The sequence below is a fragment of the Trichogramma pretiosum genome, unplaced genomic scaffold, assembly GCF_000599845.2.
Source record: "Trichogramma pretiosum strain Unisexual culture from Peru unplaced genomic scaffold, Tpre_2.0 scaffold33, whole genome shotgun sequence".
NCBI lineage: Eukaryota > Metazoa > Arthropoda > Insecta > Hymenoptera > Trichogrammatidae > Trichogramma > Trichogramma pretiosum.
In genome coordinates this window covers 29748-52959 of record NW_019641610.1, presented here as the reverse complement: position 1 = coordinate 52959, position 23212 = coordinate 29748, and the positions used below count along the sequence as shown (strand labels likewise).

Genomic DNA, 23212 nt, shown 5'->3' with positions numbered 1-23212 from the left:
TATAGGCGGCAATAACAATAACAGTATTATATGTATACTAAATAGGCCTGACGAACTTCGCGTTAGTGACGTAGTTTGCGCCGAACCGAATCAAACTTGAATACATTGAGTGTTGACGCAATTCGTTTTTGAAACATGCCAAAGTTAAATAGACCGAGGTTTTACAAAAATGGCTGTAGTAATGGGGTATAATTGCTCATGAATCTTGTCGATTTTCTCGCGTAAAATTTATATTCATAATTTTCGTTAATTAGACTGGTGTACTTCCAAAGTCTACAAATCGCAGAAGGAATCTAGTTCCGCAAGAAGACTTCCGAGAGTCGAGTCAACGTCAGCCCACCTCTTTAAGATCATTTTTTTTCATCATCGTACGCATCATCACCACCAGGTGCGCATCACCGAGTGAGCGTGTCTTCATCACGTTTCAACGTGTTAATTGAGAATCGAACCTACTACCACGGCCGATCAGGATCATCGCTACTGTACTGACTCCATCTACGTCATCTGCGCACTTGCGCATCAGGCTCGCAACTAATCGACGCTCCGGTATATAACAAAAACTGGCGACAGCGGTGGGATTCACGAAGAAGAGGACGACAATTCACGACCAAGGATCGTAGCACCATTGATACCCATAAGCGCAAATCGATATGTCTCGAAAATGCAGGTGTCTTAGCACGAGCAGCTGGCTCGTTGACCCAAGAAGCGATCAGAAACATAACACTCCGACGCCGGAATAGGAGGCAACGGTCGAACCCTCTCCGCCACTTCCACCCCCTCCGAGCACGGTTAATCGCGACGCTCCAACCCCACACTACCGTAGTATCGCGGAAATTGAAAAAAACATGCCTTACTTCAACGGTAAGAACATGCCGGTCGCTCTATTTATTCGTTGCTACTCGCCCCTGCATGTGCTCCGCTCGTTCGAACTACAAGCCGGAGCTTGCAGGGGAAGGTCGATGACCTGTCGATCGTGAGACTCCGGTAGCGCAACTCTTTCCTCTGGACGATTTCGCTAGGGCCGAGAGTCAAAAGGACATCCACCCAAGTTGATACCCGAACCCGAGGGGAAGAGGGAATATCGGCACTCGAAAGTCTGAGTCTCGCACCGGAATATTCTCCCGTGTACGATGCAATGGCGATGAGCGACTATGATACTCTCGTTCAAAGGCCTATGTACGGTAATTAGTTCAGAGACTAAGTTCGCTAAACACTCAGAGACTAAGTTCGCTAAGTAACTCAGAAACTAAGTTTGCTAAACACTCAGAGACTAAGTTCACTAATTGCTCTTGAGTCCAACGGAGGTTCGTCAATGTAATCGGTTCGCAAGTCAAGTAGCAAGAGCTGTGGTAGTGCTCGGGTGGTCGTTTAAGAATGAATGATACTGCAGCGAAGGGCTGCGCTCAATATATACTCGTCAGAAAATCGGTAGTGCGAAGGAGAAGGGAAGGGATAGCCACCGGACGGGTGATCAAGCCGTCGGTTCAGATAGCTCAAACGCCTTGTGGCTGTAGGTTTCGAGGGAGCAAGGGAAGTGGAGCGCCAATGGTCGTGCAGTAGGAGGAGTAATGACTGCGTCGGTGACGCTGCAGAGTTCGGCTTGCGCGTCTGAATTTGCATCCGGTGGTGCCGTTTTATCTATTAATGGCCTTACGCGTCTAAGCGCGCTCTCGACGAGACGGTTGGTTATGCTAGTGCTTGTGGTGTTCTTTGATGCGTGCCAGTGGCGTGGTGTGCGTCTATCCAAGCAGCATATCCCCTCATGCCTGCTCCCTACTATCTCGACCCTCGGTCTTACCCATGGTCGGTAAGGCAGGTTGCGGATATCCGAGGTTGCTGTCTTTCGCACTTGCGTGCTGATGAGGCGGTTAGTACATTACACGTCCGTCCGTCCAGTCCAAGCTCGTAGTTGATGGCCCAGGAGATGCCTCGGACAATCCGTACGGGTGTCGCTGCTCAAGGTATTCGCTCGGCTCACTGCCTTCCGAGCCACTCGTGAATCGCCTCGTCACTTCACGACTCCGCACTTGCCACTGCACTCCAAGACTGCGCTACAGCTTCTCTGCGACACGACACCACGAGTCGGGCAGGCTGCTCACTATCTCCGCGTACTTCGCCTCGGACACGCTTGTTTGAGCACAACTGCACTCGATCACTCTACTTCTCTGCGGCTTCCACTTCGCCTCGGACTCACTAGCTATCTTCCTCGTCTCGAAACTCTGCACGTTGTGATGCTTACTCGTTTTAGCTGTATCACGTAATGGCGTCGCTTCATGTGTCGTCTTTTTCTCCTTCGTCTTTCTCCTCGCTGCTCGTTGCGCTGCTGCTGCTGCTGGTGTTGCGACTTGCCGCCACGCAGCTCGCTCGGCCGGTAACAGGCACGTGCCTACACTGCCGCGGCGCGTGGAGGTTAGAAGCGCTTGGTTCCTCCTTCACCCTATACGGTCGGTCGGTCGCAACTCACGCGTGCATACACGCTGCATTCACTCTAAACGACGTGCGATCGTCGCCAGTGACATCGTCACACGGTTCATTCTTTGGTTCGACACCGCCACCATTCAATTCACTCTCAGGACGATCACGCTGCTCAACAAATTCATCGACCGATTCATTTCGCATCACATTATTGCGTTCAAAATTTCGCATCACATCATAGTTTTTATTTTGCATCGCGTCATCATTTTCAATTATGTTATTCATATCAACATTAGCGGCTTCTAATTCGTTGTCGTTAATGATATCAGTATTCGGCTCATGTATCTCAGAAGTTATTCTAAAAATAACAAAATCAGAATCATCAGAAGATTTCTGTGAATTTTAGTCAAAACTTAACTCATTCTTGAAAGAAACGTCGCGATGAATTTCAATTTTCGGACTGTCCGGGAACAGAATTCTGTATCCTTTCGTGTTATCATCATAGCCAACGAATTTGCCTAATTTGGATTTTGCATCCCATTTCTTTCTTTGGTTTTTATGAATGAACGAATATAGGGGAGAACCGCCTATTATGGCGCATTTTGACTAATAACAAAAAATGTACTCGATGATATGAAATTCTAAACTGAACATTTTATTCCTTATACCTTAATCTTTGAAAATGCACCCTTTTTTCTATGAGAAATGTGTTTATTTATTCATAAACAAGGATTCTAAGAAAGTTGTCACTGCGCCGCGATCGGATCGTTTTTCGCCTATTATGGTGCATAGGCTTTTCAGGCTTTAACCTCAAAAAGTGATGTCGTCTATTTTCGAGGCGCACATCAAATTAACACGTAAAAACGTGCGCCATAATTGGGCCCGACGATGCGCTGCAATAGGATAAAAACAATGCTCTCTCATATTGAAAATTACTCAATAACCAATTAATGAATCGTCGATATTAAAGCATCACGTTAAAGTAGAGCACAAATACTTTATCTCCATGTGTACTATAAATCGCGTTTGAGCTGTGAACACTCTGTATTCTCAAGTTTAAAACTAGTAATTATTAGATGAAAACAGCCGAATTTTTTATATCGCTTGTCATTCATTATTGAAGATATAAAGCAATAATTTTTTTTGCAAAAATTAAATGATTTACATGTATGGAAAATTTTACTTGAATTTTAGTTAGGTGAAATGTCTCAAACTATGCTAAATGAACGTGCGCCGCATTAGGCGCTGCGCCATAATAGGCGCTTCTCCCCTACATCGCAACCAAATACTTTGAAATAATTAATATTAGGTTTTTTCTTGTGCCATAGTTCATGTGGAGTTGTGTCGTTTAAATTCGTTTTCCTCGTACGATTGAGTACATACACGGCTGTATTCAGAGCTTCAGCCCATAAATTCTTATAAAAATCGTTTGCGATCAGCATCGTGCGAGCTGCCTCGACGAGAGTTCTGTTTTCTCGCTCGGCTTTGCCGTTATGCTGCGGCGTATAAACGCAAGTACGTTGATGCTTTATACCATACTTGAAAAGTTTATCAATAAAATCTTTATTTACATATTCAAGGCCGTTGTCGGTACGTAAAATATTGATTTTCTCATTAGTTTCTTTTTTAAAATGTAACAGGTAATTCACAAAACAATCTTTAACTTCACTTTTATTTTTTAAGAAAAATAAAGACACTTATCCAGAGTAGTCGTCTTTAAATAATAAGAAGTATTTTGAATTACCGAGAGAATCTACTTCCATTGGACCGCAAAGATCTGAGTGAATGACTTCTCCTACACGCGTAGTGTTATGTGTGCTACTGGGAAATTGTAGTCTGTGCATTTTGCCGAACGAACACGAGTCGCATTCAAAATTATCTTGTTTTATTTTTATGTTATTTTGCATCAAAAATTTTTTAACGTGAGCAACGTTCTGGTGGGCTAAGCTTTCATGCAACAATTTTAATAAATTTACTTTTTCATCGTTATTTGCAACGAAAGAAGTATGAGTATTATTTTCTACGTTAATTTCCATTTTAAACATTTTTCATGTTTCAACTTTTTCTCCATAATAACACACTCATTTTCAGATTCTTCAGATTTTTTATAAAAGTAGCACGTAGTATCGTTACATTTAAAACAAAGATTTTTATTTAAAGCGACTCCCAACGAAGACAAATTAAATTTATAATGCGGAACATGAAACGCATAGCTTAGAAATCTAGAGTTTCTTTCATTGATTTTAGCATGCAACACAGGTCTTCAATCTTGGCGATATCTCATAGGACAAAATCGCGAAATTCCTATGAGATGAGTCGCGATATCGTCAGCAGGATCCTTCTTTAGGCTGAACCATTTTTGTTGAAGTACATGTGTTCAGTTCTTCGGGGATGAGACGTAGTGAATTAAAAGGCCGTACCTCAGACTTGAACTGAATAAACTAGATTTATTTAATACGTAAACTCAAAATTACAAGAAGCTCGTACGAGCAAATAAGATCTTTTGTGACGTCCTCGTGGCCACACGTGTGGGCTCGAGGAGAGTTGAATAGCGAGAGAGGGATCTTCCTCTCGTCCCGGGGTTTTTACGGATCGTCGCCGCTCAAAGCGCCGCAGCGCGCCCCTCTCTACCTCTTGATCAGGTGAGGGTAGGCACTCGACATCACGAGGTCAGCGGTCGCTCTCGTCCGGCGGGAGGCCCAACTGACGGCGCGACCGTCGTGTGACCTGGGGTGAATTTCCAGGCGCCACACATGAACAGTGAACACTCGTATCGGTTTTGCTCTCGTAAACTGCGTGTAGTTTATCCCACATGTCTTTTGATGATTGGCAATTCAAAATCAGCATCGTTGGCTGTTTTTTCATAGACGTTACAATTAACTTTTGAGCCAATCCATCCTTCTGAACAAATGCTTTTAATGAAGTTTCATACTGTGTAGTTTGTGCGGTGGTTGCATCTGGTCCGAGAGCTGCTGGTTTTGTTTCGTCACCACTCACTATACCGAACACTTCATGAGAGGTTAGCACTATACGCATTTGAAATTTCCAAATACTTCAGTTTTCAGCGTTTTTCAGTCTAATTACTTTAACCAGATCACTCTCCATATTCTTTAGTAATTATTTGGAAAGAAATGGACACTTTGATTATTATAATCTTAATTTAGAATAAAGCCAAAAACGAAAGGAAAAATTTTTATGTTTTGTTTTAACGGGATCTGGGACCATAACCTAATAAAGAAATACTTGAAGTAAATGGTAGAATAAGTATTTATTGATTATGATGATAATAATGAACAGTGGATGCTACGCATGTAGTGTGTCTATCGACATTCCGGACAGTGGATCCTACGTCTATCCAACAGTGGATGCTACGCATGTGACTGCTTGTGGCAAGAGCACAGTGGCGACTGGCGATCAGCGCGCGATACATTTGGGACCGCATAGCCGGGTGGGTCAAGCGTCTTCTAATGACTTATATGCGTTACAAAATCCACAGAGGTGGCGCTTGTAATCTATACATTCTTAACCCAATCATCAGTGTGACTGAGGACCATCAGTTCATCATTATCTTCTTTATCTGTTGTCAGATCTTCAGTCACATTGTGTAGAATACAAGCACACTTGATAATCATCTTAACTTTTAATGGGTGCTGCTGCATCGTAGTCTGAAGTATTCTCCATCGTTGGGTTAAAATACCAAAAGACTGTTCAACAATCACTCTTGCTTGTGACAGCTTTTCGTTAAATGCACTTTCTTGTTCTGACAATATATTACCTCTGTAAGGTTTAATCAAGTATTCCAGAATGGGATAGCCTCCATCCCCTATAAAATAGTGGGGTACAGTAATATCAGAGCCAGTCAGTTTCAGTGGTGATGGAATTTTTATAATCTTTTGTTCAATCGCCTTTTTTAGATACAAATGACTAAGAATCTTTGTATCATTTTGTGATCCATACTGATCCACATCAACGGTAGTAAATATAGCAGCACAACAGAGAAGAACTTTTTGTAGTTGAAGAATAGGCTTCCTGAAAAATCCGGCTATTTGATGCAAAAGTGTTTACCGTCGATGGCACCAATGCAATTAGTCATTACATATTTCTTGAAAAATCCCTCTGATATACGCAAAAAATCTTCTTGTTCTGGAATTTGCATGTGTATAGGTGTTAATTTGCTCCAAATGACATTAAAACACTCGTGAATCACATTAGATACTGTGGTTGTCGATACGTCGAACGTAAGCGCAAATGATTTATAGATGCTGCCTGTCGTCAAAAATCTTAAAAAAATAACTGATTGCTCTTCGGGCATTACACGGTGCTTGTGTAAATTGTCCCACTTTTTAGTTAAAGATCCTTGCATTTTATCCAAAACATACTCAAGTGTACGACAGTCCAATCGAACGTAATCCTTCATTTGGTTGACATTGTTTTTAATGTGATTAAATAAACTGAAATATTGACTACAGCGAGTAAATTATTTACAGGCGTGTGTCATGCTGAAGGGCAAATTATGTAGCTCGACTCACAGATGTATGCGCAAATGTCGAACTTACTGTAGGTAAGTAGGGGTTAAGGTTTTTAAGATTTTTCACGAAATTGGTTAACCTTCACTTTCAGATTAATATTCAGGTATCCTGCAAAAAAGAAATTACGTTAATCAGATACGTTTATTTTTACCTTTCTCAGTTGTACAGTGAAATTGCAGAACGCTTTGAACGGTAGAAAGATATTTACTAACAACGAAGCAATCGATGCCGTCGTCAAACTACCGTAGTTTTATTCTGTAAGTCATGGTGTAATAGGTCGCGCTTGTCGTCTTACCCATGCATGCGGCATGAGAGCGCGACTGTGTGTGTACATATAAACAGGTTGAATTGTTGTATTCATATTTACGTGTTTATACGGTTTGAAGCGATGCAAGAAGATTTTATTTTTTATATTTAAAAATTGAAAACTATATAAGTATGATGCACAGCTCATCACATCGATACGTGATAAAACGTAGGGGAAGCGGACTTATTATAGATACTTATAGTTCCGTTTCTGTAGATGTAAGCCTTTATTTTGTTGATACTCTGAATGAATTCATTTGTCGTCGGAATCAAAAATTTTGAATCTCGATTTTATAATAAATGACGAAATTTTTTTTTACATTTTTCGTTTCATAATGTAAAAGCTTAACAAAAAAGCACCACTTTGAATGCACCCTTAAAAATTTGGATCTTTTTTTGGATTGTAGAGATCTTAAGGTGAAAAGCTTTGAACTTATCTGAAAATTCAAGGTATCAGAGTGAAGTTTCCTAGCTCGAGGCCCGCACGGCATTATGAGGCGAAATTGCTCAATTTCTAACTCACTGTAACAGCACCTAAATGCACCTACAAAAAAAAGTAACATATCGATTCGATAGGAAATTACCTAAGCTTTCCGATGGTGAGGTCAGATTTTCGAAAATTTTCCTTTTTTCTCAGAAAAATCGTCGGAAAACGTTTAAAGTCAAATATCTCCAAAACGGTATTTTTTCGATTTTTTCAGATAGTCTTAATCAAAAGCTGAGGAAATTTCCTGTCAATATGCAAGTTTTTTGAGTGTTAAAATGATTATTTCAAGCTGCAACGATCGCCGATTGCATCACGCACACGTACATGTAGACGGTTGGTCGACACGCTAGAATCGTACAAAACCGCAGATACACAGGGGCACGACGACACCAAGTCACACGAGACAGACATAAATTCGGATCGTCCCTTGTTTTAAGTACGCATTCGAACTCGACTCCCAACATGCACGAGCAAGCTAAAGCAGACAGCACAAACGATCTCTCTCTCAGTCTTCCCAGCCAACTCAATGGTGCCAAGCTGGAACTGCACCAAACGCGCAAACAGCTGTGTAATATGCAGTCTGAATTACAGCAAGCTCTCAGTGCTTCTGCTACACAGCAGCAAATAGTAATCCCTCCATCGATTACTAATCAAAACAGTGGTGCAATTAAAAAAGTGTCAAATCCCAATCTCGCATTAATACAAAAGTCTATCATCGACGCAGATTTTTCTGCACTCAGCGATAGCAACGATATGACACCCGGTAATGCTACTGCTGTTTCTTCATGCAGTGCTGCTTCTGCTCCACCTCTTTGTGAGCATGTGCAGTCTCAAACTTTCCCTGCAAGCAAACATATGGTAAATTTTCCACCTGTCTCGCAAATCTCTTCTGTGACTGTCTACCCGACACAGTGCACATTTGTATCTCGTCAATCAAACCCTCAATGCATTCCTTCATTTCTACAAACAAGCGTAAAGTATACAACAGCACCGATGCAGCAGTTTGCACAGCCAAGCATGCAGCCTACACATATCGCATCACAGCCCACTGTACCGTCTTAGTCGCAGTGCACATCGTCTTTAATACAGCCGATCCCTCAAGCATCTTTCGCACCACAGATGCAATCGACTGCAACTTCACCTCTCGCACAAAACAGTCTTGTCATACAAGCCGCTGCTCAAAGAAAATTAGACAAATTTCCAGATTTTTACAAACACAGTCCTCAGTTAGGATCAGCCTACTTGAATCTCAATTCACAGCGGCCGATATCACTGCCGAACAGGACAAGTACTATCATTTAGTTACCGAATTGGGTCACGATGTGACCGCTGAGTTGAAGCATTCACTGATTACGCTTCCTAGAAATAATGAGTACAATTCATTAAAAGCTATTCTTCTACCCAAATACGTAGAGAACGACAAAACGAAAATAAAACAACTCAGCGAAAATCTCAACGGGATGCAAGATCATACACCCTCAGAATATCTTAATCACTTGGCGTCTGCTTCGGATCAATGGATACCACATGAATCAATTCTGTTGTTATGGAAGAAAAATTTACCTCCTACTATCTCAAGGGGTTTAAGTTTAGTAATTACGCTAACCAATGAAGCTGAGAACGTCTCCAAAGCAGACGAACTTTTTGACTCGTACAATCTCAAATCATAACAGCAGCCGCCTTTCAATTTTTGCATTGCACCTTTACAAACGCCTGCAACAACTGCGGACAGCACTTTCGATTTTGACAAGATCCCGCAAGCGTTATCTAAGCTCGAGGATAAGATGAATTCCTTTGAGAAAAAGCTAAACAAGCGTCGATATAACAATGCCAGTAATAACAATAGAAGTGACAAGAATGAAACGAAGCAGTCATACAAGAAAAGCTCCCAAGACGCAACCGATAACGAGGGCTTATGCTACTGTCACTCTCGATTTGGTGACGATGCCAAAAACTGTGCAGATCCTTGCCGTAGGAGCAGTGAAAAGCGGGGCAAGAAAAGCAATAAAAAAAACGAAGGCAGTCCGCTACTGCTTTGGAGACTGCAGCAAATGGACTTTCCATAAGTCTTCGTCTCCACGTATATGATCATCGTAATAAATAATCTTTTCTAGCTGACTCTGATGCAGACATTTCAGTCTTACCTGTCTCGTTCATTCCCCAAGCTCGACTTGCTAAAGCTAAGCTCGAAGCAGCAATTAAGTCAATAATGAACATATACGGCTTACATACTTTGCAATTACAATTCAATTGCAAAAGTCAGTTCACATGGAATTTCGTTATCACTGATGTACCATACCTAATCTTGGGTGCGGACTTCATTCATTATTTTGACTTGCTTATCGATTTTAGCCAAGCCGCTTTACGAACTCGCCAAAATACTGTATATGCAGCCGGAAAAATCTTACTTTCTCCGACTTATAACATATCACTATTATCACAATCTCACACTTTTTACGACATCTTGTCACAGTTTTCCACCACTTATGACTCTCAATTCAGAAAAGCCATCAGTGAAAGCTCAGTATGTCACTATCTACATACAGAGGGGCATCCTGTATCTGAGAAAGCTCGTCGTCTTTCTCCTGAAAAACTTAAAATTGCTAAAGCTTATTTCGCTGAAATGCATTCAAACTGATTGATAATGCCTTCCAACAGTCCTTGGGCATCGCCTATACAAATGGTTCTGAAAAAAGACGGAACGTGGCGCATCTGTGGTGATTATCGCCGATTAAACACCGTCACGATTCCTGATAAATACCCGGTGAAGAGACTTCAAGATTTCACAGCGATTCTCGCTGATACCAACATTTTTTCCACTCTCGATATGCAAAAAGCTTACATGCAGATTCCTCTGGTTTCTGAACACAGAGTTAAGTCGGCAGTTATCACACCTTTCGGCCTGTTCGAGTTCAATGTTATAACATTTGGAATGAGAAACGTGGCTCAAACCTTTCAACGATATGCGGACTCTGCTCTAGGCGATTTACCTTACGTATTTGTATATCTTGACGATATTCTAATCGCTTCTTCATCGCTCGATAAACATAGACGACACCTGAGAGTAGTGTTGGAAAGACTGAGAGACTTTGGTCTACAATTCGTAACGGTTCCCGTGACCGCTACAATATTCACAGGGTGATCCTAGGTGATGCGCGTCCTCGTGCTGATCGCCGGCTAGCTCAGTTACTCGGTGCGACAATTTGCACCGACCGCGGTGGCGTCGTGGTCCAACCTAGGATGAAATAACGGGAAGGTTTTGCCGAAATAATAATTCGAGAATTAATATAGTAATTAAGAAATGAATTATTATTAAGTTCAAGTTCTGGATCAATAATTACAGCGCACGCAGCAGCGCAATCGCGATCACACGCTCTTGCATACAGGACGCGATTGCACACGCATTGAGAGGGCTTGGTACTCGAGAGGTACTTACATTAGTTGCGCACGCCCTAGCCGTCGCTGGCCGCTTGTCGTCGCCTTGGTCAAGGATGGCCCCTCGTCCTGTTTGTGCCGCTGCACTCACGCACGCGATACGCAGAATCGGGCGACAATCCGTTGCCGCGTAAAAATGAACCACGTGGAGATCCGGAGCGCGACGCCGCTTCACGTGTCCCGACAATCAAGCCCGTCCGAAGGCGTACACGCGAGTCCAAGTCGTCCGTACCTCACGAACCCGCGACATTCGGCGCTACTCGTTCACGCTAGTCCGGGTCGTGCCTCAGGGTACACGCACTTGCGACGTACGGCGCGATCAACTTACGCCCGACGCAACTTCTCGCGATTTCGGGACTACGTCGATGTGGTCGTCTCAGCGTCCGAAAACGATCTCGCCGCGCTGCTCACAATCGCGCTGCTCGTAGGAGCGAATCGGTCACGTGACCAATTCGTCACCCCTGCTCCAAAATATTTTATGGCATCATGCAATTCGCGACACGCCGTATCCTCACTCACACATATTCGCACACACATGCGTCTCGCTGCCACTGCTGCGTGGAAAAACATAAGTCAGATGGTATATTTCACAATAGTCTGGCTGAGGTGGCGAGAGAGCTGTGACGGCGTAACGCAACTGTCACAAATTAAATCTAAATAAGTATCACTTTGGTCTACATGAAGTAGAATTTCTCGGCTTTTTAATTAATAAATCAGGTTACAAGCCATTACCTGCGAAAATCGACAACATAAGCAATTTTCCTCGTCCCCAGACAGTGGACGAACTCGTTTTCTCTGCATGATCAATTTCTATCACGAATACATACCACATCTCGCTCATTTACAAATACCCTTACACAGACACCCTATGGGCAATAAGAAAAAAGATAAATCACCTATCGTATGGGACGATGAAAGCCTTTCCGCGTTCGAAGCTTGCAAGCAACGTTTAGCTGACGTAGCTTTACTTGCCTTTCCGGTAGATACTGAACCTATTCGCATATGCTCTGATGCCTCGAGCACAGCTATGGGGGGGGGGGGGGNGGGGGGGGGGGGGGGGGCGTGCTTGAACAGCAAAATACTTCAGAGCCATGGTTTCCTTTAGCTTTCTCTTCACAAAAATTCAATAATGCACAAAGAAATTACTCAACATACGATCGTGAATTAACTGCGGCTGTAAAATCTACCAAATACTTTTAATATTATGTCGAGTCTGGGAAATTTATCCTCGGCAACGATCATAAACCCCTTCTGCAAGCTCTGTCTCAAAAGCGCGAGAAACCCATCCCACGTCGTGCCAGACAACTCGAATATCTTTCTCTTTTCGATATCGAAATGGTTTAGTTACCAGGCACACACAACAATGTTGCTGATGCACTCTCTTGCATAGAATCTCTTTACGAAATTTCCGCAATTGACCAAAATACTTATGCCATGTTAAATTGCATAAATGCATTCAAGCTGCTTATAGCTATTGATATGGGAGAGTTTTGCAACAAGCAAGCCGATGATCAGGAGTTGGCAGAAATTTTGAAGGACCCTTTACATCCTTTGAAACTAGTCAAATTCTCCTGGCCTATAAATAAACAATTTTTTTACGCTAACGTACAAGACAATAATATCAGGCCATATTTGCTTAAGTCACTTCGAACGGCAATTTGCAACACCTATCATGGTTTATCACATCCTACTGGCAGAGTCAATGATCGTTTAATTCATCGCAGTTATGTATGGCCAAACATGACGCGTGACATTACCAATTGGTGCAAATTTTGCTTGGATAGTCAGCAATCTAAAATTTCAAGGTACAACAAACTGAGTCCTGCCCAGTTTACTGCGCCTGATACTCGATTCTAACATATACATGTCGATCTTGTAGGTCCTCTCCCACCAAGAGATGGCTACAGGTTTATATTATCCATCATTGACAGATTTTCCCGTTGATCGGAAGCCATTCCTCTTCGCGACAGTACTGCGCACACTGTCGCGCAAGCGATATTCGACCACTGTATATCTCGCTCCGACGTTCCATCAATTTTAACTTCCGATCAAGGCAGCCAATTCGAATATGCCGTGTTTGAAGAATTTACACAATTATTCGGTATCAAACGCATTCGTACCATGGCCTATCATCCGGCCTCAACCGGAATGGTAGAACGTTGGCACATAGATCTCAAAGCCGCCTTGATGTGTAGAACTCATACCCAAGATTGGGTAACTTCACTTCCTACTGTCTTTTTCGAACTTCGCACCAGGATTATTTTACCTGAAGACATAAGCCCAGCAGAAATGCTTTATGGCACAGCTCTGTGCATACCCGGCGACTTCATCGGTGAAATTAATCGCGACGAAGATGAACTTAAAACGTTCAAAACTCCCTTTGTGCAACGCATGCAGAACTTAAAGCCTATTGAGGGAATTGCAAAATCTAAGGTAGAACCGTTTTACTTCAAAGACTTTGAATCTTGCACTCATATCTTCAAAGCAATCAAAGCTGTAAAACCACCTCTTACTAGACCTTTCACAGGTCCACACAAAGTATACCATAAACATGACTCACGTATACAATTTGATATCATCATAGGTAATAAAGTGAAAACAGTTTCGATCAAGCACTTAAAACCAGCCTATCTCGCTTTTGATGCAGACGAAACACATTTACCTCCTCCTCCGGAGCCACAAGTCGACAAGACTATTTCAAATGAGCTTACTCAAACGAATGAGCAAAACTCCATCATCAACAAGTCGCTCACCGCAGATCAACCTGTTCTCTCACTTCCTCACACTACGGATCAACAAGATCCTCCGTTCACAGTCGATCAACACGAGCACTCCTCTCTCACTACTGATCAACACGATCAATCAGCTATCAACGCTGCAAATCAACACGATTCTCCGGTAATTGTTGCCGCAGATCTTCCCGACATTTCAGACCCAAAGGCTACAAGCTATGAAAAACTCGTAGGGAAAAAGACCACACAAAGTCGTAATACAACCACCTACGACCAAGACACGAGAACTTCAACCTGTCGACCCTAGTGAATATCGCCTCACAGCAGTAAAATACAATTCCAGATGGAAGTGCACACCTGGCACAATCAATTGCTATTCACAGACAGTCTCATGCAAAATTCAAACTTTTGCAGCTGCTAACTTGTTCAAATGGTCCTACGTCGATAAAAATGGCAAAACCCAGCACGGATTCGTTAAAATTGTACCGTTAGGCAACAAAACCTTCTCAAAGACTTTAAATGTCATTCAACCACCAAAAAAGTACTCGAAGCAAAACCTACAAAGTCCGCTCGTTTCACACTACACAATTACCATGAAAATTTTCGAAAGTCTAGACATCCGCACGTCATTCAACATCGTGATGGCATATGCACTACATCCTACACTCGTAAACGCGCTCGTTACATATTTTTTCGACAGCTCGTGGCCAATACCGTTTGGGCAAACTTCGTTCGATAGCTTAACATCAATGTTCAACAAATACGCACCGCGTACGCTAATCTTCGATAACCCCAATAACATCAACTCCGTCAGACTCGTTAAAGAATGTTTAAAAAAAATTCACGGTAATTCGCTTTGCAGGCGAGACGGGGCGAAGGGCCACTTGCGTTATCTTGACTTAACCGACGTTGAGATGACAAAGCAATGCCTGGAGTTCATAGCAAACAACTTTAAAATAGACAGGTTCAAGTTGGGGCGTACTCTCTCTGTCACAGAGAAAATTACTTGTAAAATGAGTATTACCGAATTAATCATTGTTAACAATCCAAAATTTAGAGGAGAGTGTCTCCAGAACGAGCACCTGCAGAAATTTACAATTAAGGTGATGCCTTGGCCACAATTTTTACCGACCGAGCACAGAAAATGTATATTTTCGTAACTTTTTTTCCAGGCTGATTTTCGAAAAACGGCTCTGTGGAGCCCTCCGTTTTGTTGTTGAGAACTGCGACAAATTTCAGCCAATTTCATCGGATAGTTTTCCCGGAAAACAGGATCGAAAATTTTGATTACTGTTAGCAGGATAAAAAATTTTGATCCTGTTTTCCGGGAAAACTACTCGATGAAATTGGCTGAAATTTGGTGCAGTTGTTCACAGCAACAATACGAAGCACTCCACAGAGCCGTTTTTTGAAAATCGGTCTAGTAAAAAAGTTATTAAAACTTACACGTTTAATACTCGATCGGTAAAAATCGTGGCCAAGGCATCACCTTAATAATTATACAATCAACAACTTTGAAATAATAATCATGTTTGCGACAGATTTTTACGACGGTTCGGTTCAGCTGTTTGAACAATTATTTAGCGATCGAAACGCGCTCGAGCGCATTAGTGTTAAATTTGAAAAACCAAATGTTAGATTAGTCAATCCAGATTTCAATCCGCAAATCCACATGTCACCAAAAATTAAATACTTAGACTTAAGCAATGTTTGTTAAATCTGTAATTGATCAAATCATTCCACGCATACCTAACGTTACAATCCTAAAATTCAAAAACATTCATCTTAGTGATAATGTGGATTTCTCGCGATTAAGGGGGGGGGGGGGGGGGGNGGGGGGGTGGGGGGTTATTAATGTTTCCTAACAATTAAGTTTAATGTGAGTAAACCACACATTCTAGATAAACTACCTACAAGTCTTATTTCTATTACTCTAAGCTATGCCAAAGAAGACCTACGTTCACCTTTGAAACAATCAGAAAATAAATAGATCAAAAAGTACAAGTCTGCTGTCGTGGTTTTAACATTATTGAGCCGCAGTGGATGCTAGATCATTACAAAAAAAGGACTTTGTTCCACAGCAAGTGCGGCCAAAATTACTTTGTAAGAAAAATTACTGTTAAGCCTATCGTTAAAACACCGTTGTGTTCAACACAAAAAAATTTAATATATAATGTTAAGCGTTCATAATACTCAAAAATATTCTTTTTTCTTAAAACATTATATTTTTATACGCTTATAGCTAGTAAAAGAATAATGTTAATGTTGTTACAATACAAATATAAACAATATCCTTTCCTCACTTATCATTATTAATTGACAAATGTAATGTTTTTTCTTTCAAAAAAAAAAAAAATAATAAAAGAAGTAAGGGGGTAGTACTGTGGCGTCAGCAACAGACGCACTCGCCAAAGCGCACCCTAGCGACGCGCACGCAATTGCCTTGCCACTCATTGTAAGCAACTCGTGTCGCCTCGCACGCTGCGTCATGCCTCACACGCTTGCTCCGACCGACGAGCTGTAAGCATCGCGAGCAATAAACCACACTCTCTACCAGTTAACTTCAATTGTCAGTGTCTTTTTCTCTCTCTACCCTCTACCTCACGCGGGTATGAAGCCACCCGACCTTCTGATCAGCAAGCCGTCAACCTGGCTACGCTTCAATGCCATTGAGCACCTAATAGCGCGTGAACGTGTGTGTACAAGCCTCGCGCTCATAACTGTTCGAGTATTTCTCGAAAAGTGACTTTTTTGCTAATGGCAGCTTATGCATTTAATGTCAGCAATTTAATACGAATTTGGATACTTACATTAGATTTCCAAACCCTCCAGATTGCAATTCATGTTAGTTAAATCCTACACTCCAGTCATTTTTAGCTTTAGATTTTTTCAAAAGGCTAGATAGTTGAAAATTGAATTGTGACAGTCGGATCTTATTTTATATGAAACATAAAAAACATTTTTGAAGGGAGAGGGAAACAATCTTTAAACGTTCTTTTAACGTGAGTATAGATATTTGACTCAATTTTTTCAAAATAAAATAAATATTTTAAATGAACGGAGCATTCTGGTTAAAACTGACAAAAAGGCACGATTTTTGTGAAATTACAAATCAATCAATCAATCAATCAATCACAATCAACCGTTTTGGACAATCAATCGTTTTGGATTAAATAAGCTAGCTAACTCTTGAAGCGTTGAAAAAAAATTTTATTGGACTTTCAAGTGTACATATCGACCTTTTTAACGAAGAGCAGCATGTTTATATGTTAATTGAAAATGCGTGACCTCAAAAATTGCTTTTGTTGACGGCCGCGATTCGAATTGAAATATTAAACTACAAAGTAAAAAATAGTTTTTTCGTTACTTTTGTGGAAACTTATAAGGAAAGCTTTTAATTTTAGAAAATAAAATTAAAATAAAACTGATTTTAACTGTCATCTTTTAACAAAATGATTACATACTTGACAAATATGTTTAATTCTACGTTTTTGCAGAGAGCTGAAAAAAGAGTTAATCATCTATTATCGGACGGATAACAAGTACGAGAAAAGTTTCGTTAGGTAGCAGTGATTCGGTGGACTGCGACGGCGCGATGATGAGGAAGCGTGAATCCGACGTGGCAGCGGTGGCTTCTGAGATTGGACTCAATGAAGTCGTGACTGGTAGTGGTGAACGGGAGTCAGAAGGGGTGATCTCGTTCGTGCCTTTGCAGGTGTCAGAGTTTGATCGTCTGGTAGAAGTGACTTTTGATCGCTACCTTCTGTAGATCGTTCAAGCTCTCAGGTATCTCTTTTCTTCGGCCGTCTGTTTGAATAGTAAGCAATGAACTTACTAATTCAGGTAGTGTGGCTAACTCGTTTCTCAATCAATGAAAATCAGGTATTTGTGTTCAACCTGGAACATGCCGGAGCTTTATTTCGACTCGGTTAATAAGCATTTTCAGTCACCGTTCATTTTTGGGTAACAAGTTTTTACAAGTTCTCCACCTAGCGGCTTGTTTACATATTATATAAATAAACAAAAAGTGTGCGCTGCTGTTATATAACAGCGCAGTATATAACACATCTTACCTCGGAATGCGAAAGAAGATGGGCCTTTTTCAGAACATGTCCAACATGATGTGGCCAGATTTTTGAATATTTTTTTCGAATATTTAGAAGTCAATAGTCAACATTGTAATGGAGAATATATTTTGACAGATTCGTTTCCGAGTTCTTTATTTCGAAAAAATTTGAGAGTTGAATTGACTGAAAATTACGAATTTGTAAATTGTCAAAGTATTTGGAGAGAGATGGACTCTCACCATATGCTTCTTGTAAGCTTACCGGAAGGATTTCAGAAAGATACTTTTCATTTAAACAATTTAATTAAGCTACCATAAAGTGCCATCGACTATCGGTACGTTGGATGCAATAAATGTGGTTCTAATAATATGCACAAAAAAAACCTAATAATAACAAATGAACCGACAATTTTGACAATTCAATTACAACGATATTCAATTACAATTTATTTTCCAGAAGAACTCGATTTGACCCGTATATATGAGTGAGTACTCATTTTATGAATATTATTATTTATATTATTATTTAAGAGACTATTAACAGATGGAAAAAATAAAAGGTGTATTTATCATTTATTTTCTCAGCTAGCTAAAAAAAATAAAATGGTGGAAGTTTGGACATTTTTTTCAATAATAAAGATAAAGCGATAATAGTCCCTGAAGTCGTACTTTCATAAGTATTTTCGAATTGAACTTTTTAAAATTTTATAATGTTCTACTTATTTAAAATATTTCTTAATAGAAAATCAAATAAACAGATCTTATATAGATTGAAATCTGTTATGGTTCATGAGGGCGATTATACTGAGGCAACTGTAATTCATATTGCTTAAAAAACTCGCAATGGGTTTTATACGATGATGCAGTAACAATAAATATAAAAGATATTGCTTTATTAGAAAAAATACAGCAATAGAGTTGCTTATTATCTTATGAAATTAACGATTAACTATATAAAAATGCAAACAATAATAGTTTTTAGTTTAAAAGCTAAGCATAATAAAAAATATATATGGGCTATATCGTGTCAACTGCCCCCCCCCCCTTCTTGGATCAGAGATGGAATTTAATTTTTCATATTTTATTCTACCCCCAAGGGTGAATATTAAAAAATTATTGAAACATGATAGTTTATGTAAAATTTGATGATGAATTCAAATTTGTCATCCAAAATCATATTCATAACCTCAAAATCAAGAAGAAATAAAATCAGTTACATGTACTGCGAATTCTTTATTTCACTTATAGCATCATGAGCGTAGCGAGTCATAATACTAAATTTTAAAATACAACTCTGTAATTAAGTTTCGAATTTTGATGCTTGACCCGATATTAGCATCACTCGCTTCGCTCGTGATATAACATTAATATAAAAAATATTTTTTCATGTTGACTTGTGTGTAACAAATTACACACAACATTCTTTCTCGTCCGTACACATACCATCATCCGCGAATCATATTTCAGGACTCTGCATAATTTTTACCAGGTAATTAGTATAACGTCTCTACGTATTAATGTGTCTCCGACAAATTGTAGGCTAATTAATACGATCGATAAAATTATAAATATTACGTTGCTAGGCTGAGCTGGCCATAGCAACCGCTGCATCTGTCGGACACGCAGAAGTGAGCAAAAGTACTTTTTTTTCTAGGCTACGCGTACAGTGAAAGTCAATACTTTTGACGGAGAGATTGAAAAAAGACTTTTTCTTGATAAAAAAGCTTTTGCAGACCTACTTCGAAGCAAAAAAATGAATTCGAAATGAATCTCCGGCGCTTTTATCTGCGGGCTCGTACACTCTTCCAGAGATCGCGTGGCCGGCAAGGCGAGGAAGCCCACAGCCCGTACCAAGCCTCCGCAAGACGTCTACTGCGCGTGGCGATCAAGACCAGCAAGCTCCGGTGCTGGAGACAGCTTTGCGACGAAGTCAACAGCGACATTTGGGGCAAACCATACAAGGTTGCCATGTCGCGCCTGCAATGCCCGCAAATCAAGCAGCATAGCTCCCCTCTCCTGGTGCGTGGTGCGGTGGTGGATCTGTTCCCGTGAGTACTGTCACGTGGGACGACAAGGCCCCACCAGTGACGCGGCGCACTACAATGAGAGTCATAAGCATAGCTCATCAGCGGCGGTAGTATCAGTACATCAAGCGACTAGGAGACACCTGGCGCGAACAGCCCCTCTGATATATTTTGAGCCTAATTAGTTATTTCGCCTTTTATTTAACCCGTTTCGGGCCAAACGGACGAAATTTTAGTTATTTTTTCATTCGCTGTAAACTCTGTGAAAAAATGATGTCAGAAATGTCAGAATAGTCATAACCGACGTAAAATTTTATGAACTTTTCGAATCCGGCGTCAGAATTGTCAAAAAAGTTGATGTGTAAAAGTTATGAACAATTAAACAATAAAAAACACGATTTTTTTGAAAAAAAATTTGATTTGATCCGAATTTTCGAGTCGAAACAAACTTGCTCTATAGGTCTAACACGTTTTTTTTGCGTCCAAGGGGTGTAGACTTAAAAGTCCAATAGTTACGATATCGAAATTTAACATGGCGGACACGAAAATGGCGCTTCGTAGAAAAAAACCGTATATGAATGTAGTCAATTTTTTTATATGTCAACCAAGCGCCTAGGAACAAAACGTTATAGAGAAAATGTTGAATTTCGATATCGTAACTATTGGACTTTTAAGTCTACACCCCATGGACGCAAAAAAAACGTGTTAGACCTATAGAGCAAGTCTGTTTCGACTCGAAAATTCGGATCAAATCAAATTTTTTTTCAAAAAAATCGTGTTTTTTATTGTATAATTGTTCATAACTTTTACACATCAACTTTTTTGACAATTCTGACGCCGGATTCGAAAAGTTCATAAAATTTTACGTCGGTTATGACTATTCTGACATTTCTGACATAATTTTTTCACAGAGTTTACAGCGGTCCAAACCGCCAACACCGCAGACACCGCCAGAAATAAAGGCACGCCGAGCTGCACGATCCACGGAGGAGTTGGAGCGGCAGACGAAAAAAGAGCTTGTGCCTCTTCCCGACCCGCGAAAGTCGCCAAAGAAGTCTAGTTCCAGTAAGTAGTCGTTTCAAGTCATGTTATATTTAAGTCGGAACCTCAATTAATATATAATTTTTGTAGGTGATAGTGGTTCAGATTCCGATGACAATATTGTTAGGTCCGGTCGTAAGAAGAAAACTTCGCCGAACAAGCCTACGAAGACTTCGATATCCTCGGACAGCGATTCGGACTCGGATTCCGACTCGATAACTGGGCATTCGGGGTCTGCATCCATGAGCTCCGATGACGAACCGCCAGCCGCTGTTCGCGAAGCCTCCCCTCGTCATAAGAAGTCAGGAAGCAGAAAATCAAAGTCCTCGCTGAAAAGATCTCCATCTCCTCCAATTAGCGAGTCAGAAGAATCAGCCTACGAGCCCTCGCCAAAGTCGGCACCTAAGAAAAGCGAGCAAATCACCAGGCGCAAGACACGCTCCTCTGAAAATAAGATAACAGAAGAATTGAACCATAGTTCGTCCATGCGTTCGCAGCCCAACTATCCGCGAGAGACTGACAACGGGCAACAAGTTGCGTCTACGTCGACCGGGTTTAAGTCCCTACCGTTGAAGACCTCGGCTGGATCGCCCAACGTACCGAAGGATCCCAGGTATAGATCAGAGACTTACAATAACTTGCGCGTCTATTTACGTCCGTTGGACTTACCAACGTTAAAATACAACAAAATTGTAATGGACGACGACGTTCTCTCTAGTGCAAGTACAGTCGACAAAGAACAATATTTCACAAGCAGAAAGAGTGATTCCAAACTCGGACCGCAAGAGTCTAAACGTTCCAAGGGTGAAATCGAGTCCGGACACGAAGTCGATAAATCTGCAACAGTTGATGATAAGTCCAGACCCGAGGACAATTTCAAAAAGCCAAGCATTAAGACCCTGTCGGATGTGGTACTCAAGAATCCGATTGACTTACAAACCATAACTTCCAGTAAAGTCACGTGTTCCACGCCGAAGTTAGAGAAGAACACATCGAATCCAGATACGCCTAACCAGTCAGTTATACCAAAAAATAAAATACGACTTTCTCTGAGCCTACCTCACAGTAGGAACAACACGACATGCAAAATGGACGAATCCTCAGCCTTGACCAGTGACAGTGCCTTAAAGTCGCGACGCGACAAATTTGATTCCGGAAATGATACCATAACGTCGGACTTGTCGCAAAGGTTAGCCGAAGAATCCGCAAATGAAAAGTCGCAACAGAAAAGAAAACACTCCGCGCCGCATTCGTCGGATCCCGACGATGAGAAATCGGCTAAAAGGGCAAAGAAGGAATCGAAAAAATCACCTAAAAGCGATAAGATAGATCAAAAAAATAAAACGACAAAGTCGGAACCTAAGGAGCATCGGCACAAAAAGTCCAAAAGCAAACGTCAAGAATCGGACGATTCGGGTAACGAATTCGAACATGAGAGTGATAGGAAAANTTTAGGACTCGACTTATTAAAGTGACAAACATAAAAAAAAGATAATTTTTTCGACCTGATCCCGTATAGAGGGTACTTCCAATGGGAAACGAAGTGGGTACGCGGGGGTAATATCAAATCGCGCAAGTCCAACTGCCAGTAGGATGGATCCTACCCTTATATACGAGTATATACATAGTTTGATCACGTATATAATCAGAAGTCGGAACCTTATAAAATTGAACTTAGTATATTTTTTTCAACTTACTTGCTCAATGTCGATACCTATTGTAATAAAATATTACTTGTCACATGAGTTCCTACTCATTGGAAAATTATTGAACTATTTTAGGACTCGACTTATTAAAGTGACAAACATAAAAAAAAGATAATTTTTTCGACCTGATCCCGTATAGAGGGTACTTCCAATGGGAAACGAAGTGGGTACGCGGGGGTAATATCAAATCGCGCAAGTCCAACTGCCAGTAGGATGGATCCTACCCTTATATACGAGTATATACATAGTTTGATCACGTATATAATCAGAAGTCGGAACCTTATAAAATTGAACTTAGTATATTTTTTTCAACTTACTTGCTCAATGTCGATACCTATTGTAATAAAATATTACTTGTCACATGAGTTCCTACTCATTGGAAAATTATTGAACTATTTTAGGACTCGACTTATTAAAGTGACAAACATAAAAAAAAGATAATTTTTTCGACCTGATCCCGTATAGAGGGTA

At 40.8% G+C, this 23212-nt stretch overlaps 2 protein-coding genes across 2 annotated transcripts; both read left to right on the top strand.

Annotated features, from left to right (window-relative positions):
• The first annotated feature begins 9564 nt into the window (after window positions 1–9564).
• LOC106648685 lies at window positions 9565–13100 on the top strand. Its single transcript, XM_014365762.1, has 6 exons — window positions 9565–9724; window positions 9852–9995; window positions 10090–10306; window positions 10396–10732; window positions 12634–12977; window positions 13052–13100. The coding sequence occupies exons 1-6, from the start codon at window positions 9565–9567 to the stop codon at window positions 13098–13100; spliced, it is 1251 nt and encodes a 416-aa protein (XP_014221248.1).
• A 6634-nt stretch (window positions 13101–19734) lies between these two features.
• On the top strand, window positions 19735–22510 carry LOC106648684 (dentin sialophosphoprotein-like). Its single transcript, XM_023458566.1, has 3 exons — window positions 19735–19989; window positions 20906–21059; window positions 21126–22510. The coding sequence occupies exons 1-3, from the start codon at window positions 19735–19737 to the stop codon at window positions 22508–22510; spliced, it is 1794 nt and encodes a 597-aa protein (XP_023314334.1).
• Window positions 22511–23212: the final 702 nt, after the last annotated feature.